This window comes from Orycteropus afer, unplaced genomic scaffold (assembly GCF_000298275.1).
Source record: "Orycteropus afer afer isolate SDZICR_OR568_19922 unplaced genomic scaffold, OryAfe1.0 scaffold00004, whole genome shotgun sequence".
In the NCBI taxonomy this organism is placed as follows: Eukaryota; Metazoa; Chordata; class Mammalia; order Tubulidentata; family Orycteropodidae; genus Orycteropus; species Orycteropus afer.
Genome location: NW_006921591.1, coordinates 16,776,923 through 16,793,582, shown reverse-complemented (window position 1 = coordinate 16,793,582; position 16,660 = coordinate 16,776,923). Strand labels below are relative to the sequence as shown.

Below are 16,660 nucleotides of genomic sequence, written 5' to 3'. Positions count from 1 at the left end.
ATACGACCATGAGACCAGAAGAACTAGATGGTGCCCAGCTACCACTGTCATCCACTTGGAAGGGAATCTGTGTAGGAGATCCTTGATAGAGAGGGAGAGCAATGTGGAACAAAACTCAAAATCATTTGGAGAAAAAAAAAGGGGGGGGGACCTGGTTTGCTGGTTCGATAGAGCCTGGTGGAACCACTGAGACTATGGCCCTTAGCTGCCTTTCAGGTCTGGAATTGAACCCACACCTGTGGTTTCCAGCCAAACAAAAGAGAGGCATATGAGTTGAGTATTTACCTCAAGTAGATTCACTCCTTGGAGAGAACAATCATTGACAAAGAAGGGATGCCTATGCACAGGGAGACAGCTCAGGGACAGGAGTCCATGGAGGGATGGATACTGGGAAGAGGTAACTATGGGGAGGAAGTGGGAGAGGAGCTGTTGCATTGTGGTAAACTGTGGTCAATGTCCTGAGACAAAGTATATGTAAACTGCTGTATGGAAAGTGAATTTGCTCTGTAAATCTTCACCCAAATCACAGTAAAAAAAAAAAAAAGAAAAGATCAGTAATTCTTTACTGGATATGTTCAGTATGAGAAGCCTCTTAGATATCTATCTAAATAAAGGTATCAAGTTAGAGACTGAAAAAAAAAATTACATAGTATCTCACTTGGTTTGAGGCAGTTATTTTTACATTTAATTCACTTATTTTTTTAAATGAAAGTTTGGATAACGTACATCTATTTATAATATAATGTAACTTTCACAATTTGACATTCCAAGTCATTTACCTCAAAAGAGCTAAACACATTTCTAAAACTCAGCAAGAATTCACTGTAGCCTTATATGATCCCAATTCATTTATTTTTCCAAATTCCTCCTCTTTGTTTTTAAACAGAATGCTTGGCAGCATCCAGCTAGTGTTTTCATGGTGCTTAAGGTTTTATTCTTCTCGGTTGTTAGTGATAGTAAATACTAAACAACCTATTATATGTAAAACCACCACAAATAAAATTTTTAGTGGAAGCAACACTCTTAAGTATCAAAATACCTAAATTCAAATCTAAACTCTACAAATTCCTAGACCTCACCAAACAAAGCTTACCTTCTACAAGAAAGACTCTACTGAGAATCAAATTAGAAAAGCACTGCCCTCCCCTCGATTATTAAAGAGAAATACAACAAATTTTGGCAACAATTCTTTCAATGAATTATAGAATATTTATTCCTAACAGTATTTCACAATATGGTGACAAATATTAGTTGAAACAAAACAACACTATCTTGATAAAATTGATTGTTACTCTCTCTCTCTCTCATGATGGAGTTTAATTTGGCAACATCACCAAAAAGTTTAAAAATCTTTCTATTTCTTTCACATGATAATATCATTTCTTGGAATATATTTTAAGAAAATAATCCCGAATACTGACAAAGATTTTAAGATTATGAACTTCAGAATATTATTATTAGCCATGAATTATAAATAACCATTTCTGAGCAGCAAAATACGCAAAGAGTTTTCTAGAAAAATCAAACAAGGTCATCTTCTAGACTTCCTCCATTTTGTGCAGTGTCTACTTGATTAGTAATACATACATTAAATTATATATACTAAACTACAGATATAAATATATGTACATTAAAGTATATATAGCATATCTAGAGGTCTCTATTTAAAATGTATGTGTACTAAACTATATACATAAAAATACATACACTAAACTATATTCATGTATGTACTAAATTATATATATATAGGTATATATGAACTGCATATATATGTATTTAATTACAAATTTCTGTATTTCCTTTACTCTTCACTACTCTATTGAATCCTATTTGTTAAATTCTCTGGTGAATTCCAGTATCCAATTATCTCCCAACAGTGATGATTTTACCTCCTCCTGTGGATCATTTAAGGAGCTCTGATGGGAGGTCTGGTATCGTACTGCCTAAGGCATATGACTGCTAACCAGAAGGCTGGTGGTTCAAATCCACCAGCCACTCCTAGGAAGGAAGACTGGGCAAGCTACTTCCATTGAGATATCGCTTCAGAAACCCATGGAGGGGTAACTATGAGTCAGATTCAACTCAACGGCAGTGAGTTTGTTTTTTTTTTCTTTTGGCTTTTGGTGGTAAGTCATTTGACTGCTAACCAGAAGGTTGGTGGTTCAAACCCAATAGCCATTCTGCAGAAGTAAGACTAGGCAATATACTTACATAAAGGTTTACCCCCAAAGGGCATCACTATGAGTCAGAATTGACTCAATGGCAGTGAGTTTGGTTTGGTTTTGGTTTGTGAAGCATTTATACTTTTTCTTTTGTGAAAAACCTAAACCATGTTATTTTCAATTGTCTCTTCTGCATACAAAAGCTAGGCAATGAATAAGGAAGAATAAAGAATAATTGATGCTTTTGAATTATGATGTTGACAAAGAATACTGAATATACCATGGACTGCCAAAAGACTGAACAAATCTGTCTTGGAAAAGTACACCAGAATGCTTCTTAGAAGCAAAGATGGTGAGACTTCATCTCTCGTACTTTGCACATGCTATCTAGGAGAGACTAGTCCTGGAGAAGGACATCATGCTTGGTAATGGGAGGGTCAATGAAAAATAGGAAGACCCTCAATGAGATGGACTGGCACAGTGGTTGCAACAATGAGTTCAAACACAGTAGCTGTGAGGGTGTTGCAGGACCGGGCAGTGTTTCATTCTGTTTGTACACATGGTCGCTATGAGTCAAAAATGATTTGATGGCACCTAAAACAACTCAACTTCATTTGCTGGTACTTCTATTATAAAATTAAATAGCAGTGGTAACAGTGTGCATCACTGTCATGTTCCTGTCTTCAATAGCATTGTTTGTATTATTTCTCTATTAATCTAGGGCTTATTTTTATTCTTAATTAATTATCAAAATTAGGTATTGGAAAAGGGCAGAGCCACTAAGCAAACCCTATGTCTGTTTTCCATAGGTGCTGTCTGTTGAGCCACATGTCTGCCCAGCAACCACCACCACCACCAAAGCTTGGCCAGACCTATATAGAAAGAAATTTGATCAGTCCAGAAGTCCTTTAAGTTTATCCAAAATGTTTTGAGGTGAGGAAGAAGGCATTTCTCAGGCCACCAAAAAAACCACAGATGAGAATTCTAGAGTATGATCTGTCCAACCTCAGATGAGTGAGTCAGAAAGACAAATGGACACCTGTTCACCTTACACCTACAATACCATCAAGTACTAGGCATAATTCTACCAAATGCTATTCACTTTTGACATGGACTTTCTAAAACTGGAAAAACAAGAACCACCTCTTCCCTTAGCTACCTGATCTTGGTTTTGCTATTGAGGGATCTATTGTTCCAGCCACCAGAGGTGTCCTTGTGAAGTATTTATCCAACATTCTACTGCACATTAAATGATTCTGAAATCTCCATCTCCATTTCCTGTGTGTTGTCTTTAAACTATAGTTGACCCTTGAACAACACAGGGGTTAGGGGTGTCATCCCTCATATAGTCAAAAATCATGCGTATAACTTCTGACTCTCCAAAAACTTAATAGCCTACTACTGACTAGCTTTAACCAAAACATAAACAGCCAATTACCTTAGTTTTTGCCTTACAATTATTAGACTTCCATACAAAGACACTCATACACATACACAACAGGTAAGTTTATTAATAGGTAATTTTATGGCATGATGATTATTTACTATATTATTAAGTGGAAGTGGATCATCAAGGTCTCATCCTCATCATCTTCATGTGAGCAGGCTGAGGAGGAAGAGCAGGAGTGGATCTTGCTGTTTCAGCGACAGCTGAGGCAGAAGAGGTAGAAGACAAGGCAGGAGAGGCAGGCACACTCAGTGTGACATTACAGAAATACATCATAATTTCTTTCCAACAATTTGCTTCTTAATTTCTCTAAAAATTTTTCCAAACAGTACCAATCCTTCCCCTGTTTGCTTTAGTTTCAGTGCCAGTATCACAGAAGGGTCCATTCATAAAAGAAGTCAAAAGTAGTCTTGAATAATCAGAACCCTTCTGCCAGATTATCTAATGTCAATTTGTTTTCTCACATTGCTTTTCCTACGTCTTCTTCCTCATTGTCTGGCACTGGTTTGGAAGCATTCATCTCCATCAAGTCGTCTTCTGTTAATTTCTCTGGTGTGGTGTCTATTAGCTCTTGAATTTGTCTAAGATCCATAGCTTGAAAAAAATCCATGTATAAATATACCCATGCAGTTGAAACCCACGTTGTTTAAGGGTCAATAGTATGTGCTATTAACTTCATCAAGTTACTTATCTTACATTCTTTAGTGGTAAAGTTTTCAGTTGCAATCTATTATGAATATAGTTCACATTAAGTATTATATTACCCAATATTGAACTCTGGTGGCATAGGGCCTAAGGCATCTGACTGCTAATCCAAAGGTTGGTGGTTCAAACCGACCAGCCACTCCACAGAAGAAAGGATGGGCAATCTACTTCCGTAGTGATACTGCCTCGGAAAACCAAGGAGGGGTCATTATGAGTCAGATCCAACCCGACGGCAGTCAGTTTGGTGGTGGGTTTTTTTGAGAGATGATTAGAAGTATACATAAACCAAACCCAACCCATCACTATTGAGTCAATTCCAACAAACAGTAACTCCCATTGGGTTTCTGAGGCAGGAAATCTTCACTGAAGTAGATATGCAAAGACTATACCATGACATATAAATAAGGGACTTGAGATCACAAGATTTTGGTATCCATGGGGGGTAGGGAGGACTGGAATCAATCCCTCATGGATAACAAGAAACCACTGTATAAAATGTAATTTCTACCTAAAGCGATCTACAGATACAATGGAGTACCAATACAAATCCCAGTAACATTCTTTCCAAAATGCAAAAACTACTGACCAACTTCAGATAGAAATGAAAGAAACTGTGCATAGCCGAAGAAAATATACCAGAAGAATGAAGCAGGGGGCTTCACATTCCTTGGTATCAAAACATACTATACAGCCACTGTAATCAAAACAGCCTCATAACGGGTTCAACTAAGACATAGAGTAATAGAAGAGACATGAAAACCCAGAAGAAAATCCAGTTACCCATGGAAAACTGACTTTCAACAAAGGAGTCAATGTCCAGTCAATGGGGCAAAACGTATCCTTAGTAAATGTTATTAGGTACCATCGAGTCGGCTCCCACCCTACACACAACGGTGAAACACTGCCCAGTCCTGCACAATCCTCACAATATTTGCTATGATCGAGCCCATCGATGCAGTCACTGTATCAGTACATCTCATTAAGGGTCTTCCCCATTTTTGCTGCTGCTCTGCTTTGCCAAGCGTGGTATCTTTCTCTAGGGACTGGTCCCTTCTGACAATATGACCAAAGTAGGGAAGAAGAGAAAATCTGACCATTTTTGGTTCTAAAGAGCATTGCAGCTGTACTTCTTCCAAGACAGATTGTTTTCGTTCTTCTGGTACATGGTATTTTCGGTTTCTTCACTAACACTACAATTCAAACACATCTTATTTTCCTGTCCAGGTTTCACGTGCATAGGAGGCAACTGAAAATATCATGGTTTGGGACAGGTACACCTTAATCTTCAACATGACATCTTTGCTCTTTAACACTTTAAAGAGATCCTTTGCAGCAGATTTGCCCAGTGTAATATGTCATCTGATTTCTTGACTGCTGCTTCCATAGGTGCTGACTGTGGATACAAGTAAAATTAAATCCCTGATAATTTCAATGTTTTCTCCATTTATCATGATACTGCTTACTGGTCCAGCTGTGAGGATTTCTGTTTTCTTTATGTTGAGGTGTAATCCATACATACTGAAGGCTGTAGTCTCTAATCTTCATCAGTAAGTCCTTCAAGTCATCTTCAGTTTCAGCAAGAAAGGTGTGTTATCTGCATATTGCAAGTTGTTAATGAGTCTTCTTCCAATCCTGATGCTGTGTTCTTCTTCATACAGTACAGCTTCTCAGATTACTCGTATGGCATACAGATTGAACAAGGATTGTGAAAGGATAAAACCTTGATACACACCTGATATTAAACCATTCAGTATCCCCTTGACCTGTTCAATCCACTGTCTCTTGGTCTATGTACAGGCTCCTCATGAGTACAAGTTCTGGAATTCCCATTCTTCACAATGTTACTTATCATTTGTTATGATCCACAGAGTCCAATGTCTTTGTATAGCCAATAAAATACAGGTAAAAACCTTTCTGGCATTCTTTGCTTTCAGCCAAGAGCCATCTGACATCAGCTATGACATCCCTTATTCCACACCCTACTGTGAATCCCTCTTGAATTTCTGGCAGTTCCCTGTCCATAAACTGCTACCATTGTTTTTGAACTACCTTCAGCAAAATTTTATTTGCATGTGTTATGACATGGTTTGGTAACTCCCACATTCTGTTGGATCACCTTTCTTTGGAATGGGCACAAATATAGATCTTTTCCATTCAGTTGGGCAGGCAGCTATCTTCCAAATTTCTTGGCATAAATGAGTAAGTACCCCTCTAGTACTGCACCCATTTGTTGAAACATCTCAATGGCTATTCCATCAATCCTGAAGTCTTGTTTTTTGCCAGTTCCTTCAGTGAAGCTTGGACTTCTTCTCTCAATACCATTGGTTTTTTATCATATCCTATGTCCCAAAATGGCTGAACATCAACCAATTGTTTTTGGGACAGTGACTCTGTGTATTCCATCCATCTTCTTTTGATGCTTCCTGCATCATTCAATATATTGCCCTTAGAATCCTTCAATTTTGCAACTCAGGGCTTGAATTTTTCTTCAGTCCTTTCAGCTTGAGAAATGTGGAACATGTTCTTCCCTTTCGGTTTTCTAACTCCAGGTCTTTGTATGTTCTTTTAATATTTTACTTTGTCTTCTCAAGCTGCCCTTTGAAATCTTCTGTTCAGATCTTTCACTTCATCATTTCTTCCACTCACTTTAGCTAATCTCCATTCAACAGCAAGTTTCAGAGTCTGATATCCATTTTGGCCTTGTCTTCATTTCCTATCTTTTTAATGACCTTTTGCTTTCTTCATGGATGATGTTCTTGATGTCTCCTCTCCCACAACACATGTGGTCTTCAGTCACTAGTATTCAATATGTCAAATCTGTTCTTCAGGTAGTCTTCAAATTTAGGTGGGATATAATGAGGATCATATATTGGATCTTGTGGACTTGTTTTCATTTTCTCCAGCTTCAATTTGAATTTATATGAGGAACTAACGGTCTGTTCCACAGCCAGCTCCTGGCCTTGTTCAGATGGATGATACTGAGCTTCTCCATGACCTCTCTCCACAGATGTAGTCAATTTGATTCCTATATGTTCCATCTGGCAAAGTCCACATGTATAGTTGCTGTTTATGTTACTGTAAAAAGGTATTTGCAACGAATAAGTCATTGGCCTTGCAAAATTCTATCATGCATTCTCCACTGTCATTTATTTCACCAAGGCAATATTTTAAGAAACTCTGGTGATGCAGTATCTTAGGCATTTGACTGCTAACCAGAAGGTTGGCAGTTCCAACCCACCAGCCGCTACTCTGTGGAAAGATGATGGGGCAATTTACTTCTGTAAAGATTTATTGCCTTGGGAACCCAATGGGTTCACTATGAGTCAGAATCGACTCAATGGCAGTGAGTTTGTTTTTTGGGGGTTTGATGCTGCTTCTTTGTTTCCCACTTTCACATTCCAATCACCAGTTATCATCAAAACATCCTGAATGCATGTCTGGTCTATTTCAGACTGCAAAAGTTGATAAACATCTTCAATTTCTTCATTTTTGGCTTTAGTGGTTAGTGTGCAAATCTGAGTAACAAAAGTAGTCTAACTTGTAAGTGTATAAGTATTATACTATCATTGACAGCATTGTACTTCAGGACAGATCTTGAAATGTTCTTTTTGACAATGAATGTGACGCTATTCTTCTTCAATCTGTCATTCCCAGCATAGTAGACCACATGAGTGTCTGATTCAAAATGGCCAATACCAGTCCATTTCAACTCACTATGCCTATGATATCAATCTCTATGCGTTCCATTTCATTTGTGACAAATTCCAATTGTCCTAGATTCATACTTCGTTCATTCCACATTCCAATTATTAAGGTTTTCAGCTATTTCTTCTCATTCTGAGTCACATCACATCAGCAAATGAAGATCTTAAAAGCTTTATGCCATCCATGTCAACCTACTTTGAGAAGACAGCTCTTCCCCAGATATATTTTGAGTGCCTTCCAACCTGGGGCTCATTTTCCAGCACCATATGTTTCACTGCTCTTCATAAGGTTTTCAGGAGCCTCTTTTTTCTTCCAGGAATGGAGGCCCATCCTTTTTCCAAGTCTGTCTTTTCTGGAAACCAAAGAAACCTGTCCACCATGGACGATCCTGTTGGTATTTTAAATACAGCATCATGGCAACACGCAAGTCACCACAGTATAACAAACTGACAGGTAAGTGGTGGTTAATAATAATGGCAATTAGTATGGTGGTGATTTAATAAACAGTCCTGGCAAAACTGGATATCTACTTGCAGAAAAATGAAACAGAACCCATACCTCATACCCTATACGCATAAACTAACTCAAAATGTTTCAAAGACCTAAATATAATACCTAAAACTATAAAATTCCTGGGAGACCTAAAAATAAAATCACAAACATAACAACAAATATACTAATAGAAGACAAAACAGATAAATGAGACCTCATACAAATTTAAGTTATGATCGTCAAAAGACTTTATTAAAAGAGTAAACAGATAATCTATAGACTGGGAAAAAGTCTTTTGGAAACAACTTAAGCTGATTAGTTTTTAATCCCTAAAATCTACATCAAACTCAACAACAAAAAGACAAAGAACCCAATTATAAAATGGGCGAAGGACATGAGTAGAACCTTCATCAAACAGGCCATCCAAGCAGCCAAGAAACATACCAAAAGATGTGCATGATCATTAGCCACTGTTGTTGTTGTTACGTGCCGTCAACTCAGACCTGACTTACAGCAACCTCTTTTTAGGTTTCTGAGGCAGTATCACTATGGAAGTAGAATGCCCAACCTTCCTTCTGAGGAGTAGCCATTAGAGAGATGCAAATCAAAACTACAATGAGGGGGGACAAATTGTAGTCAATGTCATGAGACAAAGTGTATGTGAACTGCTCTTTGGAAAGTGAATGTGCTCTGTAAACTTTCATCCAAATCACAATTAAAGGAAAAAAAAAAAAAAGATTACAGAGTTGGAAACCTGTGGAGCATTTCTACTCTGTCCTACAGGGTCACTATGAGTTGCAATTTACTCAACAACAAAGGGGGTTTTTTGCTTGCTTGTTTGTTTTTAGTTTGAAAGTTGTCTGCAATTTTTGACATGTGGCTCCTGTCTATCTTCTAGCCAGCAATGTCTGGCCAAGTCTTTCCGCTGCATCACTGAGACAAGACCCTTATGCTCTTCTGCCTCCCTCTCCCACATTTAAAAAAAAGAAAAGAAAAAAAAAAACTACAATGAGATATTATCTTACCCTTGCTAAAACAGCACTGGTATTAAAAACAGGTTATAAATGTTGTAGAGGATGTGAGGACACTGGAACCCTTATTCATTGGTAGAAGAATTGTAAAATGGTACAACCACTATAGAAAATAGTATGGCTCTTCTTCATAAAAACTAGAAATAGAATTCCCCTATGTTCTATCAAACCTTCTCCTAGGTATATTGTTGTATTGTCGTTATGTGCCATCGAGTTGGACCTGACTCATAGCAACCACCTCCTTGAGTCTCCGAGACGGTATCACTATGGATGTAGACTGCCCAACCTTCCTTCCGAGACATGGCTGGTGGGTTTGAACCACCAGCCTTCTGGTTAGCAGTCAAGTGCCTTAAGCACCACGCTACCAGAGTTCCTAGGTATAGATCCTGAAGACCTAAAAGATCAAGCAGAAGAACTGAACGGTTCCCAGCTACCACCACTGACCTGTTCTGACCAGAGTTCAATAGTTGGTCCTAGTCAGAACGGGAGAAAAGTATAGAATAAAACTCAAATTCTTAAAAAAAAAAAGGCCAAACTAACTGGACCCAGTTGAGACCAGAGGACTCCCTGAGTCTACTGCCCTGAAACACAATTTATACCTTGAACAAAAACTATCACCTGAGATCACCTTTTAGCAAAACAGCAGAGAGGCACACAAAATAAAGGATGTTACCTGTAAGTACTGAAAAACGATCTGTATGCAACTAAAAGGTCAACATTACTCTAAAGCAAGACAAGCAGGTAAGGGGGCAGGAAAACTAGAGTACTGGGAATGGAACAACCAGAACACAATTTAAAAAAATGGTGATACACTATGACTCGATGGCATACAACAACAACACCACCACCACTATGAAAAATGTAACTAATCTTACTGAACAATTTTGTGTGGAAAAATATCAATGGGAACCTACCTGCTGGGTAAACTTTCACCAAAAACATAGTATTATTTTAAAAAAAAAAAGACAAATCAAAAACAGCATTCTGTGTGCCTATACATGCTGGGCAGCAGAGATGAGGAGAGTAAGATTCATTCCCTATAAGGGGTTCAGTCTAATACAAAAGAAATAAGAACATTAAAAAGAAAAATAAAAGAGACATATCTCCTATACTAATACCATCCAGAGGCCAGAACTCCAAAGCTATGGAAAATAGCCTTGCACATGTTTTTATGTGTATGTGTATACATATATCCAATTGAATTATACTATTTTATAAACCTTTTCATTATTACATTATTCCACATCAATGAATAAACTTAAACCATTTTTAATGAGCTGCACTGTATTCTATCATAAAGGCATACCAAAATTTACCTAACCAATTTCCTATTACTAAATGCTCATGCTTAATATTTTTTTAATTTGGAAAGATGGGGGGAGGAATCAAGAAAAAAATGAAAGTTAACATAATTAACCACTGTAAACTTTGCAAAAATGACTCTACAAATCCAGCTAAATATGTTGTCTCCAAAAAAGGTGGGTTTTTTAAAGAATCTATATGCAATGAATTGTGTCCTCAAAAAATAACGTGTTATGAATCCCAACCTCTATGCCTGTGATTATAATCCCATTTGGGAAGGGGTTGTCTTTGTTATGTTAATGAGACAGGATGGTATGTCTTAAATCAATCTCTCTTGAGATAAAAAAAAAAAAAGAAGGAGATCAAACAAGAATCAAAAGTAGCAGAGATGGAGGAAGAGCGATGCCAAGCTACATGAAAGACTGCCCAGGAGCAAAAAAGCTCAGAAGTGACAAGGACCTTCAGAGTTCACAGAAAGAAAGCATTTCCCTAGAACTGGCAACCTAAACTTGGATTTCTAACCTCCTAAACTATGAGAAAATGAATCTGTATGTTAAAGTCACTCATTCGTGGTATTTCTGTTACAGCAGCAGTAGATAACTAAACAGTATCTTATGAAGATATTCCAGTTAATTTATTAATTACTCCCCCCAAAAAAAAACCTTCAAAAAGAACTTGAGAATTCTTATTAACGTATTACTCTATGAATTCCAGACACTGCAATTATTTTGTAATTACACATACACACACACACACACACACACAATCTTCACAGACTCTCAGAAAATAAGGCTTCATGTTGTGATATCCTAGCATCGCTGCTTCTCCCTCTCCATGATACCTCCCTACTACTATGAATGCCCTACTTCAGGACTTACTACTTCCCTTATCCTCAAGGTTTTTGCAATAAACTTCTCCTGACTTCAATTTCTGTCTGCTCCAAATAATCCTTCAGAACATTTCTTGACAAAATTTCCTTGTGCAAAACACAAGTTCCCTGCATAGAAATGCCCTAATCCCAATTATTAAAGAATAAATAACTATTTTTATGCAAATTAAGACTCACGTTCCATGTCTGCCAACAAATCACCACTCCCCATACAATTTTCAAAAGCATCAGTATGTTCTTTTTTATCACATGTTGCTGCTGGCAAAACAAGGTGTTGTTGTTGTTGTTGTTATGTGCTGCGTCCAGTCAGCCCCAACTCATAGCGACCTCTCCTTGGGTTTCTGAGATGGTATGACTACAGAAGTAAGATTGCCCAACCTTCCTTCCGAGGAGTGGCTGGTGGGTTTGAACCGCCAGCCTTCTGGTTAGCAGTCAAGTGCCTTAGGCACTATGCTACCAGAGCTGCTAGGCAAACAAGGTTGTTGTTGTTGTTGTTGTTGTTGTTGTTGTTGTTGTTATGTGCCATCGAGTCAGCCCCGATTCATAGCGACCCCTCCTTGGGTTTCTGAGGCAGTATCGCTACGGAAGTAGGATTGCCCAACCTTCCTTCCGAGGAGTGGCTGGTGGGTTTGAACCACCAGCCTTCTGGTTAGCAGTCAAGTGCTTTAGCCACTATGCTACCAGAGTAGGAGTCGTATTTTATTTGCATAAAATTATGGTACCACCAATTTATTATTTAGTACTTTGGCACTCAGTTTAGATAGGGTCCCATAGCACTTACCACTTTATATGTCAGTGAAATTTTCTATTTCTGCCCCCATACTGAAACCTCCAAAAACCAGTTACTCACTGCTACTTGTGCTGAATCCATAAATCTCAGTCCAAAATAGTCACTTTCAATAAGGTCCAGGTGGTACATAATCTGATCAAACAGCTCTTGTCCTTTGGCTTTTTTCTGAAATGGCAAGAATATAAATTAATCAACGAGAGACTTACAAGATCGTCGAAGATGAAGAAAAGATATTATAGAAGTTACATATGACCTCATAGAGAAAGTATGCCTTGCAGTCTTAAAAGTAACTACCAAGTAGCGGGTGATAGGTAGGACATTACTGTTCCCAATAAATCTTTTAAAGCCAAAAGAGAATTAGTGACTTATATACACTTTGCAGGAGCTCTGGTGGCATAGTCATTAAAGTATTGCACAACTAACCAAAGGTTGGCAGTTCTAATCTACCAAACACTCTGCAAGAAAAAGATGAGGCAATCTGCTTCCGTAAAGATGTATAGCCTTAGAAATCCTATGGGGAAGTTCTACTCTGTCTTATAGGGTCACTATGACTTGAAATTGACTTGATGGAAGTGGCTTTGATTTTGGTTTTGGTATGCACTTTGCTGCCTATCAACCAAAAAATATTACTTTGTACCTAATGTTGTTTATGTGTAAAGAGAAATTGTTGTTTTGCCTTCTAAAGTTTTAGAGTCCCTATTTTAAAAGAGCTTATAGTATAACTGGAAAGAGAATACATACAGGAAAACTTAGAACACTTAAGTACAAATCATGTGGAACTAACTACACTTGCAAAAAGATTGTACAGAACAAACAGCCACAGATGATAGAATTACCAGTCTTCAGAGAAAATATCAGTCTTAAACTAAAAGAGAATGCAAGGCAGAAAAAACAAAAACAAATATGGAAGATGGGAATGAATGTGAGCCAATGAGACCTAAGCACCATGAAGGAGTGAGTCCCTGGGCCTGCAGGCTCAGGACCATAATAGCAGGGGACATCAAGCTCAACTGGCACAACACAGTATACAAAAACACAGGTCTACATCCTACCTAGGTGAGTAGTACCTGGGGTCTTAAAAGTTTGTGAGCATTCTTGGTCACAGCCAGCTACCCAGAGGGACCGAGAAGTTGAAGCTGTGGGCTCAGGACCATTGTCGCAGGGGACATCAAGCTCAATTAGTATAACATACTACACAAAACATTGTTCCATCTCCTATTTTGGCGAGTAGAGACTGGGATCTTACAAGCTTGAAAGTAGCTATCTAGATGCAACGATGGATCTCTCCTCGCCCGGAACAAAGAATGAAGAAAACCAAAGATTCACGGAAACAATTAGCAACTGGTACACCATGTGATCCTCAGCCTATACAACTATGAGACCAGAAGAACTAAATGGTGCCCGGCTATCATTGTCAAACACTTGAAGGGAGATCTATGTAGGAGATCCTGGATAGGAGAGGGAGAACAATGTGGAACAAAACTCAAAATCATTTGGAAAAAGGGGAGAGGGGGGCAGGTTTGCTGGTCTGATAGAACCTAGTGGAACCACTGAGACAATGGTCCCTAGCTGCCCTTCAGGTCTGGAATTGAACCCACTCCTGTGGCTTCCAGCCAAACAAAAGACAGGCATATGAGTTGAACATTTACCTGAGGTAGATACACTCCTTGGAGAGAACAATCATGGGAGAAAGAAGGGCTGTTTATGCACAGGGAGACAGTTCAGAGGGCGGGAGTACATGGAAAGATGGACACAGGTAAGAGGTAACTATCAGGAAGAAGTGGGAGGAAAGCTGTTGCACTGTGGTAAATTGTAGTCAATGTCATGTGACAACGTGTGTGTGAACTGCTGTATGGAAAGTAAATTTACTCTGTAAACTTTCACCCAAATCACAATTTAAAAACAAGTTTGTGAGCAGTCATCTAAGATACAACTATTAGTCTCCTCCAGAGCAAACAAGAGTGAAGAAAATCAAAGGCACATGGAAACAATCAGTCCAAAGGACTAACAGACCACAAGGACTTCAGCTCACACAACCCTGAGACTAGAAGAACTAGATGGTGCCCAGCTACCAGTGCCAATCATTTAGAAAGGTATCAAAATTGGATACCTAGATAGAATGGGGGGAAAAAATGTGTGACAAAATTCAAAAACATTAAAAAAAAAAGGGGGGGGATTATTGTTTGGATAGAGCTTGGTAAAACCCTCAAGACTATGGCCCTAAGTCACCTTTCAGGCCTGGAATTGGATTCATTCACACGGCTGAACTCTCAGGCAAAAGCAGACGGCCTACAAGTGGTAAAACTACAGCAGGGAGATGCATCCCTTAGCACAATCAACCATGGGAGACCAAATGGGCAGCATTTACACAGGCAGTAACCTAGGCAGGCAGAAATGCACAGGCAGAAGGACACAGGGAAAGGGTAATTACAGGGATGAAGTGGGAAGAGAGCTGTTAGATTGTAAGGATTGTTATCAATGTCACAAAACAAAATCCATATGAAATGTTGAATGTAAAATGAATTTGCTTTGTAAAATTTCAGCTATATCACAATAAAAAGGATTAAAAAAAAAAATGAAGACAGGAAAGGAAGAAAAGACCAATATGGATGTCAGACTGGACTCTGAGACTTGCTCTTGAACAGAGATTAGCTAAAGCAAATGAAGAGATGATGAAATAAAAGAACCGAACAGATTTCAAAGGACAGGTCAAGAAGACAAAAATATTTTAATGGAGTGTGCAAAGACCTGGAATTAGAAAACCAAAAGGGGAAAATACACTCAGCATTTAATAAGCTGAAAGAACTGAAGAAAATTCAAGCCTCAAGTTGCAATACTGAAGAATTCCAGTGGCACAATACTGAACAATGCAGGAAACTTCTAAAGAAAATGAGAATACACACTCACTGTACCAAAAAGAATTACTCACTGTTCAAACATTTCAGGAGGTAGCATATGATCAAGAACCAAAAGTATTGAAAAAAGAAGTCCAAGCTGGACTGAAGAAACTGACAAAAAAAGAGACTCCAGGAACTGATGGAATACCCATTGAAATACTTCAACAAATGGATGTTTTGCTGGAGGTGCTCACTCATTTATGGCAAGAAATTTGGAAGACAGCTACCTGGTCAACCAACAGGAAGACATCATCAGTATTTGTGCCCATTCCAAAGCCACGTAATTCAACAGCACTTGGAAATCATTCAACAATATCATTTATATCACAAGAAAGTAAAATTTTGCTGAAGATAATTCAGAAACAGTTGCAACAGTATATTGACAGAAATTCAAGCTGGATTCAGAAGAGGGTGTGAAACAAGCGATATCACTGCTGATGTCAGATGGATCTTGGCTAAAAGCAAAGAATACTAGAATGTTTACCTGCATTTTATTGGCTATGCAAAGGCATTCAACTGTGTAGATTGTAACAAATTATGGATAACATTGTGAAGAACAGGAATTCCAAAACATTTAATTGTGCTCATGAGGAACCAGTACATAGACCAAGAAGCAGTGGTTTCAACAAAACAAGGGGATACTGCATGGTTTAAAATCAGGAAAGGGTAAATGAGGGTTGTATCCTTTCATCATCCTTTTTTTTTTTTTTTTCTGAAACTGACATCAAAGACACATCTTTCTTTTTCCCAAGTTTTGTTTTAATTTTTACTGTGATTTGGGTGAAAGTTTACAGACAATTCATTTCCATACAGTAGTTCACACACATTTTGTTTCATGACACTGACTGCAATCCCCACAATGTACCAACTCTTCCCACTTCCTCCTTGTAGTTACCTCTTCCCTGTGTCCTTCTATCCTGTGTCCTTCTACCCAAAGCAATCTATACGTTCATTGCAATTCCATCAACATTCTTTAGGGATATAGAAAAACCAATCACTAACCTCAGATAAGCAAAGCACTACTGAAGAAGAAAAACAAAGTAGGAGGTCTCATATTGCCGTATCTCAAAACCTACTATACTGCCACAGTAGTCAAAACTGACTGGTACTGGTTCAATGACAGATCCATACACCAATGGAATAGAATTGAGAACCCAGAAATAGATCCATCCACCTATAGTCAGCTGATCTTTGACAAAGGCCCAAAATCCATTAAATGGGGAAGAGAATGTTTGTTTAA

General features: G+C 38.2%; 1 protein-coding gene across 1 annotated transcript in view; it reads right to left on the bottom strand.

Annotated features, from left to right (window-relative positions):
- The window catches only part of EPB41L5 (erythrocyte membrane protein band 4.1 like 5), a 334,801-nt gene that overhangs the window by 273,885 nt on the left and 44,256 nt on the right, over positions 1-16,660 (bottom strand). Inside the window, exon 2 of the mRNA XM_042780516.1 lies at positions 12,584-12,688. Within this exon, the coding sequence (XP_042636450.1) occupies positions 12,584-12,688 (105 nt within the window). The remainder of the gene's footprint in view (positions 1-12,583; positions 12,689-16,660) is intronic.